The 19,190-nt window shown below is 39.8% G+C and overlaps 1 protein-coding gene across 1 annotated transcript; it reads right to left on the reverse strand.

Annotated features, from left to right (window-relative positions):
• Positions 1–4,146: 4,146 nt before the first annotated feature.
• On the reverse strand, positions 4,147–7,598 carry LOC145406052 (cytochrome P450 9e2-like). Its single transcript, XM_080277238.1, has 4 exons — positions 7,400–7,598; positions 6,691–6,751; positions 5,974–6,164; positions 4,147–4,316 (listed from the first exon to the last, which is right to left on the reverse strand). Exons 1-4 carry the CDS (start codon positions 7,596–7,598, stop codon positions 4,147–4,149), a joined length of 621 nt encoding a protein of 206 aa, XP_080133364.1.
• Between the last annotated feature and the right edge of the window lie 11,592 nt (positions 7,599–19,190).

Here is a 19,190-nt window from a genome sequence, read left to right on the forward strand (position 1 = left end):
ACAAAATTAACACCAAGGATATCCAATGACATACTAAACTTAGAAGAATACAATATATGGAAAGAGACAAAAATTTAAAAAAAGGAGGAGGAATTATAATATTAACTAAGAAAAATCTAAAAGTCAATGAAATAAAACTAGATATACCATCACAAGTAGAACTGATTGCAGTAGAGATCAACACATCTGAAGGGAAAGTAATTGTAGCCAATTTGTACATGCCACCCAGATCAAACACATGGGAAAGAGATGAATATGAGGACCTGGCAGAGAGTACAATTCAGAGTTTAAGATCATTACTACATAAAATGGAAGAGAAATCGGAAAGAATTATACTAACTGGAGATTTTAATACAAATATAAATTGGAATACTCTAGATATAATTAGCCAAGAAAGCTGTTGGGACCAAAAGCTCCTGGATCTCGTGCAAGAGTTTTTCCTAACGCAACATGTGAAGGAAACCACCAGAATAAGAGGACTCGATGTACCTTCAGTGCTAGATCTAATATTTACTAGGCAAGAAAATGATATTGACAGTTTAATATATCACCCTCCACTCGGCAAAAGCGATCATGCAGTACTAAATTACAACTTCAGGATAGCATATGACATAGTTAACAGCAATGAAAGTTACAAAAAGAGCCTAAGCTATAAAAAGGGAAATTATCAGGATCTAAAGAAGTATTTCTTAGAAGCTGATGGGAAAATGAGCTTAGAGGACAAGATTTAAATGCTGTATATAAAAAATTCTGTGAATTTTATGAAATAGGAGTCAAGAAGTACATCCCACAGCACAAAGAAGCAGATAAGAAAATACAGAAATGGTTCAATACAGAATGTAAAAATTCAAAAGAAAGAAGAGATTTGTTGTGGAATAGATACAGAAGACACAATAGTGAAAGGGCGTATAATAATTACAAACAGGCAAGAAACGATTATACAAGAATAAGGAGGGAAGCCCAAAAACAGTTTGAGGAGGATATAATAAATAAAAGTAGTGATCAACCAAAACTGTTTTACAGCTACATCAGAAGCAAAACCAAAGTAAAAGATATAATACAATCCATTACGGACGAGGGAATCACTAATACACAAGAGAAAGATATTTATGAAGCACTAAATAAGAATTTCCAATTAGTTTTTACAGAAGAAAAAATTTTTGAGAGGGACTATGTGGAACATGCATGTCCACACATACTACCAGATATACAAATAGCAGAAAAAGTAATACAGGAGGAGTTAAGTAAATTAGACAGAGGAAAAGCAAGTGGTCCTGATGAAATTTCATGTTAGGTATATACTACGAGAATGTGCAAAGGAGTTAAGTAAGCCATTATTTTTAATTTTCAAGAAATCCTTGAGTCAAGGTAAACTACCTGATATTTGGAAAAAGCAAATATTGCCCCCTTATTCAAGAAAGGAAATAGACAAAATCCACTCAACTACCGACCAGTATCACTGACCAGTGTTGTAAGCAAGGTATTAGAAAAGCTTATAAGAAAAGCTTGGCTAAATCATCTAGATGAACACAGTATGATAACAGAAAGACAGTTTGGTTTCAGAAAAGGAAAATCATGTGTTACTAATCTGTTGAGCTACTATGACACAGTAACAAAGACAATACAGGAAAGAGAAGGATGGGTGGACAGTATCTATTTAGATTTCAAGAAAGCTTTTGACACAGTACCACACCAAAGACTTTTATGGAAACTGTACCATCAAGGAGGAATTCGAGGCAAACTGTTTTGTTGGATGCAAGATTTTCTCATAAAAAGAGAAATGAGAACAGTACTAAGAGGAAACTACTCATCATGGAAAAAAGTGACTAGTGGAGTACCACAGGGTTCAGTGCTGGCACCAATCATGTTTTTAGTGTATATAAATGATATAAACAGTAACACTGGAAATGAGAGCTATCTGAATATGTTTGCAGATGATGCAAAAATACAAAGGTGAATTACTAACACAGACTCTTGTAAAGAGCTACAAGAAGAATTAAATAAACTTCATGAATGGAGTAATACATGGCAAATGGAATTCAATGTGGACAAGTGTCATGTAATCAAGTTTGGTAAAAGTGGAAAAAGACCTGATTGGGATTATAAGTTAGGAAATAAAACCCTATACACATCAGAAAGAGAGAAGGACCTAGCTGTGATTATCAATAACAGACTATCTCCGGCTGATCACATCAGCAAGAAGGTCCGGAACATGTATACAATTGCTGCAAATATGAGAATAGCATTCACATACATAAATGAAGACATGCTAAGAAGGATAATAATATCATTCATTAGACCAACCCTGGAATATGCAACAGTAGTCTGGAGTCCTCATCTCAAAAAACACGTAGACAAGATTGAAAAAGTTCAAAGGGCCGCTACAAGATGGATACCAAACTTATGGGACCTAAGCTATGAAGAAAGACTAAATAAACTGAATCTACCAACTCTACAGGAGAGAAGGAAAAGAGGTGACATGATAATGCTATATAAATGCATATCAGGGAAGGAGAAAATAGACATAAATGATTACTTAACATATGGAGAAGCATCAGCAAGAGGACACTGCAGAAAACTGCATAAGAAGAGAGGTGATAAAGACGTAAGGAAATTCAGTTTCCCAAACAGAGCAATTGATCAATGGAATGCACTACCGAATGAAATAGTGTGTGCCAAAACAATTCACAAATTTCAGGATATGTACGATAAATATGGTTTAAGACACGGGACAGTACGAGCTTGACTCATTCCTGTAAAGATACAATTAGGTAAGAATACAATTAGGTAAGAACACACACACACACACACATACACACATGCATATATATAAACACACACACCGTCATACACATATACATATGCTGTATATATATATATAATAATATTTTTTATTTTCTTATTTTTAGTTTCTATCTTTTTTGAATAGACATTATTTATTGGGAAAAAAAAAAAACTAATCTAAAAACCCTAAAACTAATAACCTAACAGACAAATCACTAACCTGTACTAAAGCCTAAAGATACAAATACCTAAACCTACACTAATGGTAAAAATACCTCGACCAAGAGAACACCATCGACTGCAGATGTGTAATGCCTTTCTACATTACATACCTGCACTTATCACCTGCTGACTGTCAGTCGAGGCGCAAACTAATTTAGGGGACATCAGTATTTGAAACAGAACCGGACAAGTGAGGAACATTTCCATATACTCGTACGTCAGCTGTCAGCATTAGTTAGGACAACTTAAAAAAGACGGTATAAAGTACTTACATAATATGTACAAAATGTGAAGTACCCCACCCAACATACCACCAAGAGAGACTGGAAGAACAAGAAGGGGGGGAAGGAGGGAGGGGGATAGAGAGGGAGGGGGAATATAAAGAGGGGAGGAGAAAATCGGAGGGTGCAGGTAAGGAGGGAAGGAGAGGGGGATGGAGGAAGGAGGTAAGGGGGGAAGGAAGAGGAAGGGGGGAGGGAGGAAGGATCGGGGATGGAGGGGGAATGAAGGAAGCGTGTCTTTCAGGGCGCAGGAAGAGGTGGAAAGAGACGAGAGGTGGAAGGATAAAGAGGGGAAAGGAAAGAAATTGAGAAAAAGTAAAAAAAAAAAAAAAAAAAAAGGGAGAGAGGGAGTGGGTGGAAGAGAAGAGGAGATGAGGAAGAAGGGGTGTGAAGGGAGGGAGGTGGTGGAAAAAGGCAAGTTTGTGGAAGCAGGGGGCTGAACTAAGGGAGGTATGGAGGGAGGGTGGGAGGCAGAATTCGGCGGCTCGTGGTCAGTCTGGCTTGAGCTTTGGACGTGGTAAGGTTGTCAATGATTTGGTAAGACATTTTATTTCCAATTGCTTCCAATTGAGTGCTTTTATGTAGATAATATTGATCATGATTTGTATTGTAAACACTTCTAAGTAGTTTTAAAGCTTACTCACATAACTGACATCGTAATAGCTGACAATAGAAGGGCAACTGATCTGTGTGTGGAGTTTGGGGTGGCGTCTGTGTGTGTGAAGATTGAAGTCGGCGTGAGGTTTTGGGTGTGGAATTTGTTTTTGATATATTTATGGATATTTTAGTGTTGATGTTTTTTATGGGTTTTGGGTATGATGGCTTCCCGGCCGTACTATCACACCGCCCTATACATGTCTCATTCGTGTTTGCGAGGCGTGAGAAGGATGTAGACGTCATGCTTAGGCCTCAGCATGAAGGGTGAGCTTTCCATTTCGATGTCTTCGTGACCTGGCGGTATCCTGAGGTTAGCTGCCAGGATCAGCTTGGCCAGGGCAACCTTGGTCTCCATCAGGGCGAACCGCATGGCTGGAGAAGAAATATCGTGTAATTAACAACTGATTTGCGTCTATGAAGGAACCTCAAGGGCTTGGATGATAAGTGAGTGTCTGCTCCATTTCACTGGTCGACGTCGATACTTCTCCCTCTATAGTGCCTTCTCTCTCCTTGCTCTCTGGACCCTACCTCACCTATTATGTAAGAAAGAAGTTCATGATGATTGTATTAATAATAATAATAATAATAATAATAATAATAATAATAATACGCCCTTATTTCTACAATCGAATCAATGCAAAATAAAAAGCAAATAAATACCAAACAAAACAATGGTAAGCTGTAATAAAACTAAATCGCCAAGGAAGATGTGTTAGGGAATCTCAGCTGAGGAGAAGATGGAGGTTGAAATCTTGAGCATATTTACGATTCCTTTTCCTTCCCTCAAAACAACCCAAGACAATTTTTTGTTCTTAAATGGAACATAATTGTTACATCAACACGAGACACTACCATTCTCTATTCTCCCTTGCATCATTATATTATGTTCTTGGCATAGGGGTGAAACTTGATGTTAGAAGATTGTTTTGATGTTGTTTTGGTGTCTGTGCATATCTGTCAGTCAGTCAGTCAGTCGGTCAGTCAATCAGTCAATCAGTCAGTCAGTCAGTCAGTCTGTCAATCTTGTCCTTCACGTGAAAACAAATTACAGATACAATACATACTTGCTCATTTCCTATAATCCTTTCACATAAACTTGGCCCAGATTTTTGTCCTTTTGCTGGTTAAGTTGGCCTTTGGTTCCTTCTTTTTTGTATTTAAAAAAGAGCATTCTTGACATAGCACTTCGGCCGGTATTCCTGTCTGGTAAGGAGGCTCCCTAACCCCTCTTCCTTAGCGATTTATTTTCCAAACTCCTCATTAATATCCGGTGGGCTGCTTTTTATATCTTTTCAATATCGACATAGACTGCATGAATAACACAGAGGAATATAGCACCAGAGCAAAATCAGAAATAAATCGGTAAGGAAAAGATTTTAGCAAGCTTCCTGAGTAACACACAAGAATACAGTATAGTAAAAGATTTGAATCAGAAATAAATCGGTAAGGAAGAGGTGTTAGTCATCTCCCTAGCCTTACTAGAACACCGCCCATCCTCGTGATTAATATAAGACTCTAGGTGTGAGCTGGGTGGAGGGCAGCGAAATGGCGGGTGACAGGGCGACATGGAGGCGATTTGCTTTTGGCCACCCCTTACTGGAGTAAGACGTCTGGCAAGAGACAGGTATATAATTTGAATATCTTGCCAAAATTCAATATTCAAGATAGAGAGATGGCAATTATAAGTCAAGTTGGAGTGAAAGGAGTATAGTGTTGAGGCTAAGTTAGAGTAAAAAGGACACAGGGAAGCCATGTCCGTGTCCCCATGTCTCATTCTGACCCTATGTCCTATTCTGACCCCATGTCTTATTTTGACCCCATGTCCTATTCTGACCCCATATCCTATTCTGACCCCATGTCCTATTCTGATCCCATGTCCTATTCTGACCCCATGTCCTATTCTAACCCCATGTCCTATTCTAACCCCATTTCCTATTCTAACCCCATGTCCTATTCTGACCCCATGTCCTATTCTGATCCCATGTCCTATTCTGAACCCATTTTCTATTCTGACCCCACATGACCTCACCTAAGCAGTTCCGTGGTCCCATTCCAAAGGGCATGTGGGTGAAACTCTTGATGTTGACCTTGTTCTCGGGCAGGAAGCGGTCAGGCCGGAACTGCTCAGGGTCGGGCCAGTAGCGGGGGTCGTGGTGAAGACTCCACACAGGGATCTCCAGCAGGTCCCCCTCTTTCAGGTGCAGATTAGTTCCGGGGATGCTGGAGGAGAGGTGAGTGTAAATGTCTTGAATTCACCTGTGACTGTCTTTGGGGTTTAATCAGTTATCTATAAGTCTGCCTATCAGTCTATCTTTCCGTCTGTCTCCTCGTGAACATGTGTATCTACCATCTGTCTATCTATGTCTGTCTACTACTACTATTACTACTACTACTACTACTATTACTACTAGAGCTGCACACCATGATTATACATATATATGGTTCTTATGTGTTCATCATTAAGTGTTCCTCAGGTGTTCATCAAGTGTTGATCTTCATCTATTCATCTCTAAGTGGTCTTACGTGTTCATTTTTAAGTGTTCACTGATCCGTGTACTTTGCGTGCACCTATTTGCGTGTTCATATTATTTATTTCTTGCACACCTTGTTTTAAAATGGTCTCCTTTTCTCATCCCACACACTTCAGTATCTACACCTCTTGTTCATCATCTACATCTCTTGTTCACCATACACACCTCTTGTTCACCATCTACAACTCTTGTTCATCATGTACAATTGTCTTCACTTGTAATCCTTGGTACACGTCCTGTCCACAAACAGCGCTGGCGGGTATATGCTCAGGGACTCTGTAAAGGAAAGAGAGAAACCAATGTAAACTGCCAAGATTGCCATGGTATACTCTTTATCTGTCTATCTATCTATCTATTTGTCTATCTATCTTAGCAGTCAACAGCTCAGCTCCAGTAGTATCTATATTCCCTGGGATTTTGGTTTAGATAATGCTGATAATGCTGCATGACTCTTTCGCCAATCAAATCGGACATTGCCCTATTCACTCGAGACCAGCGTAAAATTCAAACACGCGGTTTTACCCTTCATTCAACTACTCCCATTGGAAAGACGCCCAGAATTATAAGGATTTAATTTGGACACACACATGACCTCTCCTGGGCCTAGGAGTTATGTCAAAGGCAGGTTGTAAACCCGATATCTTGAAGGCACCAACACACACACACACTCTTATTTCAGATGATTTGCAAGAGGGAGAGGTGCTTTAACTCGACCCAACCTTGTCTGACATAGGGTAAAGCAAGATAATGATTCACATGTTGATGAGAGAGCGGAAGATGAAACAATATGACAATCTAATTGTCAAGGGGTCAAGAAAATGCAGCACAAATTTAATATACGAGAAAATGCATCGCAATTTTAATACACGAGGAAATACAACACAAATTTAATAGACAAGAAAATACATCACATTTAATACACACCCATAACGCAGGCATGCAGGAACTTGGTCTCCATGACCCCCTGGTAGGTCAGCGCCCCCTCCTCCTTCACCAGTTCCTCAAGTTCCTGACGAAGGTGCTGCTGGGGCTCTGGGTTCTTGGCAAGGAGATGTGAGGAGAAGGCCACAGCGGAGGCGATGGTGTCGTAGCCAGCCAGCAGGAACAGGATGCACTGCGCCATCATCACTTTGTTCGTGAGGACTGGCAGTGGACGAGACCAAAATATAAACCAATTTTGAATGAATTTCTTTATATAATATTAAAATCAACCTTTGGGGATGAAATTTAGCAAGACATTATTTCGAAATCTTGGCAAAATTCATCCCCAAACTGACTTCAAGATTATCCTAAGATCAAAATATTTTAGCTGGTATTTTTTCTGGTATATCTTTAAGCCCAAAGATATTATTTCCAAGCTATGAACGACCCTGCCTTAATTCCCGCAGCATAAGATGGCAGGTGACTGAGGGTTAGGTATACATGCTTTCTCATTATGCTGTTGTTCTTCCTCACAATATCGTAATTCTTCCCATCCATCTCCTGCTTTCACGTTCCTGCCTCAGTCCCATCTCCCGCTGCGCCCACTCAACCATACGTAAAACAGTTTACTTCTCCATCTTCACCATCAGTGCTTTCTCAGGATCGTTTCTCTCTCTCTCTCTCTCTCTCTCTCTCTCTCTCTCTCTGTATTTTCTAACATTCACTCTTCATTTTCTCCTATCACAAACTTTTCCTTACTCACACACTCTCTGCTAACTGTTACCTCATGCAAACAACACCTGGTTAAATTCCAGTCTTCCACTCTCTCTGCTTTTCATAGCTTTTCCACCTACCAATACACTTACACCCTCCTTTCACACATACACCTTCCTCTCACACTTACACCCCTCTCTCACACTTACACCCGCCTCTCACACTTACACTCGCCTCTCACACTTACACCCGCCACTCTCACTCCCCTATGCATGAACAGACTGAATACATGTGGAGATATTTAAGTGAACCTAATCTGCCCTTGATTGATTTAGGTGGATATAAACTGACGAAACTGGCCCTAGATTACCTTAAATGAACCTAATATTGCTGAAACCAACTTGATCAAGACTTATATGAACCTAGAATTGCTGAAGTGAACGTGTTTAGAACGTTTTACATCCAGTGTGGTTCAAATAGTCCCAAACCAATCTGCATGGGCGTAAACAGATATAACAGTACCTGACCTCACATGACCACACACAAACGACCTTACATTGACCTGGCTAAGTATGAGTTGATGTCAAGTGTAACTTGCAGTGATCATTTGGGCTAAATTCCTGCTAATTAGGTACTTATCACACACGAATAACTGATTATTTTGAGTGCTGTATTTCTTTGGTGACGCTAGCTGATGCTGCTTGAGGGTGTCCTGAATAATTAAAAGTTTTTTGTTGACGAATGTGACTTAAGTCAGCACTTGGTAACAGCTCTAAGAACTTTCTAAGATTTACCATTGCTCTGAAGCACTTAAGAAGACAGAGATGAAGGAAATGCAGTTGTCTTCCATAAGGTGAGAGACAAGATGGACAATATTGCCACTAGAAAGCAATTATGGACCTAATTTGAAGCGTCTTATTAACAGCTGATGTATTTTGTTCCCCAGGGTGGAAAAATTAACCTTTAAAAATCCCTTTCCACTTTCATTTTGTGCTGGAATATTTGGTATGGTGAAAGGCCATGTGGGGAGGATGGAGAGCGAGGGACTAATGAGGACAGTGTGTGCGAGTGAGGTAGACGGGGGGAGAGGGAGGGAGGGCCAAGGATGAGATGGAGGGATGGAGCGGAGAGGTATTTGAGTGTGGGAGGTGGAAGCTGGGGGGAGGGCAGCGAAATGGCGGGGGAAAGGGCGACCTGGAGGCGATTTGCTAGTGGCTACCCCTTACGGGATTAAGGCGTCTGGCAATAGCAAGATAGATAGACATTAGAGAGATGTGCAAAATGGCCATGATGTAAGAGAGAAAGAGAGAGAGAGAGAAAAAAAAAAACGGTTTTAGGAAAGATAAAGGTGTGCAAAAACTTGGGAATTAAGAGTTTGTCTTGGGCGAGTTAGTGTGAACAAGAAATCATAATGATTATTGGCAACTGAAGGGCTAAGAAGACAGTCATTCAGGTTCATCAAGTCCTAATTTTCCCCAGACATCGAAATGCAGTCATGAAATTTACCATCCAGGTCCCTATGTGGTACCTATTTCAGCTCTAAGTAGGAATAGGACAGGATAAAATAGGCCTTGCTCAAAGATCACAGAATTGGCCCGGAAATCAAACCTGGGGCATCACTTTCATGGTCCTAGTGTACTCCCGATTACATCTCTTGCACTGCAGATGAAACCTTTACAGATATGGTATAGCAAAAAGACCTATGAAGAGATAGTGTAGTAATAAAAGGCAAAGGTCAATCACGATGCTTAGCGGAGGCAGTGGTTGTGTCAGAGTTAGTTTAACCAGTAAACTGGGTCACAGTAGCGAATTGCAGCGTTTGATTTCGTGCACAGACGCCCTGTCTTTTCGCTCGGGACCACGTTCCCTGGTTAATTTAGCGAATTGCAGTGTTTGATGTCCTGCACAAACGCCCAGACTTTTCGCTAATTAGGTATAGGGTTTAACCAGTAAACTGGGTTCCAGTAGCGAATCACAGCGTTTGATGTCCTACACAGACGCCCACTCTTTTCGCTCATGACCACGTTCCCTGGTTAATTTAGCAAATTGCAGCGTTTGATGTCCTGAACAGATGCCCAGTCTTTTCCCTAATTAAGTTTAGGGTTTAACCAGTAAACTGGGTCAGCGTTTGTATGTCCTGCAGAGATGCCTTGACTACGTTTCGTGGTTAATAATGTAAATAGTGTACTTTTTGTAACATAAGTACTGATTGCTAGGCAGAGAGAGAGAAATGACACTTTTGATGCTCCACCTTGATTGCTTTTGCAGGTGCAGCTGGCATGTGCAGCATTGTCGTGCAGTTCAGCTGATCATCCCTGACGCATGCTGCAGTCTCTTCTCTTCTTCCTCGTCGTCATTATTTACTATAAATTTGCATTACATGATTTTACACGTAGGTACAGTTACACCACAACTGTAACACCTACACCGTGTATTACTTACAGCATGCTACATAACAATTAGTTGTTAATGTAAATGTAGCAGACTTTTCGCTCCGTTTGACCTGAGTATAGGATTTTTCACCATCGTCACAGAGTTTTTTCCTCAAGCTTCTTCTATTAACGTAAATACGAGGTTTTATCACTCACTGGCGACTGCGACTTTCTCCTGTAGCAGGATAACACACACAGACCACAGTGTGAATTTTGTGTGACTGAGTTAGGATTTATATGTATGTATATTGAATTTTTTTTTTTCCTGAGAGAAAAAAAAAAAAAATTTTGATGGAGCGTAATGTCACGAATTCGGGTGATCATATATCTAAACAAACTCATGACATTGAACTTTGGTGGGAAACCGCAAATTCTAGTGAATTCCCATAAGTATCACTCAGTCAACCGTCAAGTATTCACCCAATCGGGAGTGTTTTCAGAACATTTTTCACTGTTTCATAAGTGATCGTCCTTGCGTGCGACATTAGCGCTTTCGCTGAGTGATTTATTATGGGTGTGTTTCGCTCACTCTCCTTCCGTTAACCATTACCAGTTAACGGCTGGCCTCAGTCCTCGCCTCGCTTGTTTGAATTTAGTCAGGATTAGAGCGCCATGGGACTAGGTTCGTTGGCCTGGCTTGGAGCAGCGTGTGTACAGCGAGTTCCTGAAACCCCACCTAGCATGAATCGGTGAGAGGTTTAGCATGTGCAGCGTCTGTCCTACGCACCGATGCCCCAGTTTCCGCTTAGCCCACTTTTCTGACCAGTATTTCTTTTCGTTTTTCCTAGGCTGAAGAGTTTAGCTTTTGAGTGAGTGAGTGAGTGTGTCCTCCTTATTTTGAATTCATTTGAGACTCATGTAACGTAAATTTGTTTCATTGTAATCAATAAATTAACAGTTCTTTTTCTTGAGCTTAATGTAATGTAAACTCGTGTTTTATTTCTCCACATTAAGCTTATTTTAGTTATAGCTCCTAGTTTGCATAAACGCTTTGCATTATTCATAAATGGTACTTAGGCCAGTCCTTTTGTATTAAGCTTAAAATCCGTTGTGCAACCAGGAGTTAATGCACCATCAAGAACTTATGTATCATTAATACCATTAGATATTGTCAGGGGTGGAGTCACTTTCTCCAGAGGCTAACAGTACCAATAAACAGCACGTGTGAGTAATTAGTCTCTGCTGTGTACTGTTGAGAAGTTTATAAAGTCTAATCCTCAAAGAATCGGCGAAGTAAGCCGGATAAAGTAATCATTGCTTGATTTTCACAAGTCAATTCATTGTCCTGTTATCAAGTAACATTTTAAAGTATCAAGTATTATTGAATATTATTCTTTAATATTGCATATTCTCAAAAAACCCGTGACAGATGGAAGGACAGGGGGAAGTAGTATATGCAAGGAGAGTGAAAAGGTTACAAGAGGATGGAAAAAAGGCAGAAAATAAAAGGGAAGTGGAGGAGCGATTGGGTAGATATGGATTGGAGCAGATTGGGGACGTGGAAAGTGTGTGCAAGTTATTCACAGAAGAAATCTGTGCAGAACGTGTGTGTGAGTCTGTGTGTGTGTGTGTGTGTGTGTGAAGGTGGATGGAGTAGTTGGTGAGTGGGGTGTGCCTGCAGAGATGGATGAGAATGGCAGTGCTTTAGTGGACATTTGTGCCTGGAGGGGGATGGTAATAGCCAATACCCTCTTCAGGCACAAAATGATCCACAGTTATACATGGGGAGTGATGAGAAGGGTGGATGGTGAACTGAATGAACGGGAGGCAATGACAGATTATGGATGTGTGGATGGCAGGATAAGAAGGTGCGTAATGGATGCAAGAGTATATAGAGGTTGGGGGAGTGGACTCTCTGACCACCATTTGGTGGTGGTCAGAATCAGTGTCCAAACGAAATGGAGAAACAGAAGGAGGGAAGGACAGGAGGAAGTAGTATATGCAAGGAGGGTGAAAAGGTTACAAGAAGATGGAAAAAAGGCAGAAAATAAAAGGGAAGTGGAGGAGCGATTGGGTAAATATGGATTGGAGCAGATGGGGTGTTAGGACTCCATATTATAAATACAATTAATTATAGAAAACATGATAGATAGATAGATAAATAGATTGATAGACAGAGCACCAGGCAGGCCTGGGAACAGGAAATGATCTTGCAAGTGTAACTGAGAAAATGTTGACAATACACTGGAAGCAGCAAGTCAGGGGATGAGATAGGTAGTGTGTCAGTGAGATAGCATACGAACAAATGCCTAATGACCATACACACACATACACACACACTCACACACAGGTTTCTAGAACATTCCAACAACAGTGTAACACACGTGACACGACCCCTGCTACACCAGAATTTAGGAAGCAGAGCTCAGAAGGAGGCTAGCTATAGAACCGACAGGTAGTGGAGAGAGTGAACAAGAAGAGGGGTCCAACTAGACTTACTTAGTATATTAAGTCTCTGTAAGACATACCCTGCTCAACTTAGATTTTCTCTGAAGATAATATATTAAGATCAACTCCCTGTTTTCATCTTCAACTCCTACTACAAGAATCGAGAGTCTCATTTGGTTGGCAGCGAACGTACGGTCCTCGTCTACGAATCTACAGTGAATTTCTACAAAAGCAGGTGAGACTCTACAAGATTAGCTTCAGTTCTACAGTAAATTCCTACAAAATACAGCCTACGAGCCTACAAGCCTACAAGTCTATAATCTTCACGTAACTTCAAGCAGCAGCAAGAAGAATAAAAAACAAAGCAAGTAAAGAAAAAGAAAGACCAAAGCAACAAGCACAGAAAACCCTAACACTCTCTCCTGCTTACCTTATGGCTAACATAGAGGTCAAGACACACAGCACAACACCAGAGCCACATTTATAACGCATCTTACTCACCTTTCTTCACCCAGATTACGCATCACTACTCAGTTACTCACCACAGCTACCAGTGTGGGAAGCCAATGTCACCATGTGTATCTGCTGAGATGACATCACCACGCGAATTTGCTGACAAAAGGCCACGCCAAGCAACGTGTGACTAACACCAGGCACTTCTCATCCACTACTCATTACTCATTATTCACATAGCTCCTACTCATACTCATTTATTTCCACAGTATTGAGTTGGAAATTCGACGTTCTATGCTGAGGTTTGCCTGTGACAGCTGTTAACCACCACAAGCACCAGGCCATGGAATTTCCTGAGTAATATCGTCCATCAACACAGCCCTTGAATTATCAAGAGATCTTCAATCAACCCTGCATTTTTCTTCCGAGATCGACAGTTGCATCGACACGCCTCTCCGATCTGTATCAAGTGGGTGAAATTATACTTACTCATTTCTTCTCAGTGCTAAAATTAGGTATATGCAACTCCTTTACTTATTTCTATATCTACACTTATACACTATCTATCATTTATTACAACTCATTTACTCATCTATTTAGTTAGGAGATAAACAAAAGGCGTATTTCATAACACCAGACCTTAATGACAGGGATATTTTCGCCACCACCCACGTTAATACCGGATGAAACACAATTAGATCCAACAACGGATTCACAATTAGGAGAGCACCAAGGCAACACACCCATTGTACAAAACTCAACACAAACTAAAGATCAAGAAACAAATACGTCAGTGCTAGATGATGAGTGGGAAACCCCCTCTGACGTAGCAAGTGAGGACTTTGTCGCTGACTTGCACTTGTATGCCAATATACTTAACAGGGTTCACCGTTCCGGCCGAACCTATTCCATCATTCCCTCACACAACGATAAACAAGTCCAAGTTAAATTAACAGAGCAGTGAAAATGAATAACGCAACAAATACCGCGGATCAAACATCCCCACCTCATGTTTATGTTTACCATGAAGATAAAACTGCCCAAAAATTCTCTGGCACAGAAAAAGATCGTATTGACGTCATTTCATTGGTCAGTCAGTGCGAACAAATCTTCATCAAGCGACACATCCTCGATAAACAAGAGAAAATTTGCCATTTTTTCATCTTGCATAAGCCAGGAAAGATGTCCAGCAAGCAATTTACTGAGATCAGATAAGCTCCTCAAGGCTAGTACATATGATGAATTTAAAACTGAATTTTTGAATAAATTTTCTGGAGGTATGAACTTCTTGCCAGGTATAATTCCAGAATTACATAAGATTGTAGATCTTGTAAGGGAGCACACTACAAACTATGTGCTCAGTGAAATAACTGCTGATGTCTCCACAATCAAAAGAACATTGTTAGTTACTTTGGAAAACTCAAATTGGATAACAGATGATGGAAAGATGTCCCCAGACCTCGTCGTGGACATCATTGGTTATATAGCTGCCTTGTGTAAATTACCTGATAGGACCCTTAAGATCGCCAAGATGATCGCGTACACCCCAGGCATGTGCTTACTAGACTTAAAGAACGAGGTAGAGATGCAGTGCAGTAAAGCAGGTATGGTCGACACACCTGCGTATTCTATTAGAATGAGAGTACCTGAGACAGTATCAGCGGTGAAAACATCAACACTGACCCCAAACAGAGAACGAAATCAATCGCGACCCGAAAGCAGGCAGAGCAAACAACTAAACGTATCGAGGGTTCGATCACAAACACCAGGCTACAGGCAGTTTCATAAGTTTTCGCGCAGTCCGAGCAGATCTCGCGTCACAAACAACACTACATATGGGAAGTCACCTCGTAGGTCACAGTCAAGAGACAGGTCCATTCTACGTCATTATTGTGCAAAACCAGGACACACAAGGAATGAATGCTTTATCAAAACAAAAGAGGATAGACAAAAGACACAAGGATTTGGTCCTTACTGCCAAGTGCACTGGACCAGTAATTGCAAAACAGTAGGAAAAATTGTGTCTACATTCAAATCGGGGGAAGACCAAGTCACGATAAAAAACGAACAAACGTAAAGAAAAGCAAGTCTAAAATTCACATAGGAGGCATGTTGGGAAATGAGTGTATTTTGATACCAGCTGTATGTGAGGATCAAAATGTTTCCTTATTTTTAGACACAGGCTCTCCAGTGAACTTAATAACACTAGAAGAAATAAATAGAATTTTTAGAAATAAGAAGATAGTAACTTTCCAGGAAGAAGCTGATTTAGATTTATATACGGTAGATGGGGAAAAAATTACAGTAAAAGGTATGATAAGGTTAAATATCAGTTTCACAGAGACTACAAGACCATTCTCTGCATTTTTCTATATCGTTGAAAACTTAGCAATTAAAGCTCATATGTTACTGGGCTTAAGATGCATGAGAGCAGAGAACATAACTTTACTCCCACAAATGACTGGAATAGATTTTGATAATGAATTCATAGAGGAAATACCATCAGAGCCCTCACCGATTAGTAAAAGAGAACCAAGAAGAATTGGTAATATTAAAAGCTTAAACAAACATACACAAACAGATGAGTGTATAGATCCACTCCCACCACCAACCCCAGCCTCCAGAATTAGAGACCCAGATAACAGTACTGATTTATCAGTTTTTCCCGCCCATTTCACCAATGATTTAGTTATACCACCTAATTCATATATGAAAGTTGCCATAAAAAGCAAATTACGGAATAGTACTGTTCTTGTCTTTGAAGAATTATGTAAATTAAAGGGATTGTCAGTAGAAAACGCATTATGTCAGATGAACGACGAAGGGCAAACTCGGATATTCATAATTAATCACATGAATGGGGAAGTTCAGTTGAAAAAGTGGACTTGCATAGTTAATATTGAAAAATGTCCCGCCCCTGTGAAGGAAATAGTTATAGCTGGAGTGACAAGTGAGATAAAATCTAAGGATAGAGAAAGCATAAAAGAGAATTTAATTCACTCAGGTGAATTTGATGAAGAAAATGATTTGTTAACCCTGCTGGAAACACACAGGGACACCGTAGCATTACCCGGAGAACAATTAGGGTGTACTATCCTGATTAAGCACAAGATTAATGTGCACCCAGAAACACCACCAATTTTTGTACCAGCCTACCGCATCCCACACTCCCAACGTACACTTGCAAATCAATATGTCGATGAAATGTTAAAACTTGGAATTATTGAACCTTCAGTCTCCCCGTTGAATGCCCCATTATTCTTCGTGCCCAAACGAAATGGAGAAATGCATGTGGTAGTAGATTACCGTAAACTAAACAATCACACAATCCCAGACCGATTTCCTATGCCATTGCTAAGCAACGTTCTACAGAATATTGGACCGGAAAATAATATATTTTCAACAATCGATCTACTAAATGGCTATTATCAAACACCGGTTGAAGAGGAGTCACGTAAATACACTGCCTTTTCCACAAATAGAGGGCACTACCAATATACAAGGATGCCGATGGGACTGAGGACAGCCCCAGGCACATTCCAGCGTCTTATGAATTACGTATTGCCCGGAATTTTAGGACAAGGAATATTTGTTTATCTTGGCGATATTATAATCGCAACGAAAAATATTACGGATCATCTCAAGAAATTAGACTTACTCTTACAAAAGCTTAGTGATGCTGGTTTAAAAATTAAGCTTTCTAAATGCAAATTTTGCTTTAAGGAAATAAATTTTTTAGGCCACAAATTAAGTTCTAATGGTATTCAGACCACTGATGACAAAATACAGGCAGTGAGAGATTTTCCTGAACCCACTACGACTGACGAAGTTAGACAATTTTTAGGTCTAGCTGGGTACTATAGGTCATTCGTACCACAATTCTCTCATAGCCTTTCCTCTATTCCAACTACTCAAAAAAGATGCTATATTCCAATGGGAAGAAGAACAAAAAAAAGACATTTAACAATCTACAAATTAAACTAACAAATGCACCTTGTTTAGCATATCCGGATTACACAAAATAATTTCTTATTTGTACAGACGCATCAGTTAAAGGATTAGGGGCTGTACTAATGCAGGAAGATAAAAGAGGAAAGAATCAACCAATTGCATTTGCCCAGCATACAAACAAAAGGTGCAGAGAAAAATTATTGCACTACAGACTTAGAGGCACTTGCAGTGGTTTTTGCATTACAAAAGTTTCGAGATATGGTATATAGTTACGAAATCCACTTATTCTCCGATCATAAACCACTAGTGGGTATGTTTAGAGAAAAACTCCTTTCTAGGAGGAGAGCAAGATGGAAAAGTACAGTTGAAAACTACAATGTACAAATTCATTATATACAAGGTAAAATGAACATAATAGCTGACGCATTATCTAGGAACCCGAACACAATTCAGGTCCTGGCATTAGATCTCAAAGGAAATATCCCAAACCACGATGATATCGCAAAAGCACAAAGACTTGACCCAATATGGTCTAAAGTTATATACAAGTTAGAAAGTGGAGATGACATACAATTACCCAAACTGCATGTACCACTCGAACAATTCACAATCGTCAATAATACATTATACAAGATCAATCCGAAACAACCAAAACGCCAAAGAAATACTAACCAGTTGGTAGTACCTAATGACATGATACCCCAAGTATTACGAACGATACACGATAGCCCACATGCAGGACATCCTGTAAAGGATAAGACATTCAAACAGGCCCAGCTGTTATATCACTGACCTTCATTACGAAAAGATATATACAATCATATAGACAGATGCGAATCATGTGCAAAACACAAAGGATACCCAATCACACCAGCACCGATGGGTAATTACCCTGTACCACATCAACCATGGGACGTTGTCGCTGTTGATTTACTCAAGATGCCATTATCATACAATAATAACCAATACCTATTCGTAGCAACGGATCATTTTTCCCGTTATGTCATTTTAGCTCCAATTAAAGATAAAACAGCAGAGACAGTAGCAAAGGCAATAACAGATAATGTAATATGTCGCTTTACTACCCCAAAGGTACTAATACTTAATAATGGAGGAGAATTTAATTCTGATATCTTGCAAGAAATAGGTAAACAATACATCAAAAAGGTTAACATTTTAGCCTATCACCCAGCATCTAATGGGTCAGTAGAGAGACAAAACAAAAAAGTATTAGATGTGCTACAACACATTCTCAGTGAAAATTATGCAAGCTGGGATGATTGGATTTCCAGAGTAGAAGCCTCAATTAATGGATATATAAATAAATCCATAGGCGACACCACATTTCATTATATATGGGACAGATAAAAAACTACCATATGAGCTCCTACAAGGTGACAGTCTGCCCATATACAATTACGATGATTACTCTAAAATCCGTTTACGTGAATTCCAGGACATACACAAAAGAGTCAAAAAACAATTGACGATGTCCAAGGAAGAAATGACGGAGGCATTTAACAAGAAGGCAAGAGATTCACCTATCAGCTTAGGAGACATTGTTTATGGTATCATTCATACGAGAGACAATAAATTATCCCCCAAATTTGAGGGCCCATACAGAGTAATTAACATAAAAGCAAACAAAGTTTTAATTAAGTCACTGTCAAGTGGCGAAGAGAAACAAGTTCATATTGACCATTTAAAACGAGTTTCAAGGGAACAATCCAATAATTATTCAGCATCGGATACAACCGAACAGGCGAACGTAACTCAAGAAACCAAGCAAGAAAACAACAATGATTACAAAAAGAAATTAAGGTCATATACCAAACAATCAAACATAGGTGCAACTG

This window comes from Coenobita brevimanus, chromosome 69 (genome assembly GCF_032717465.1).
Source record: "Coenobita brevimanus isolate Jiangsu-jjx chromosome 69, ASM3271746v2, whole genome shotgun sequence".
In the NCBI taxonomy this organism is placed as follows: Eukaryota; Metazoa; Arthropoda; class Malacostraca; order Decapoda; family Coenobitidae; genus Coenobita; species Coenobita brevimanus.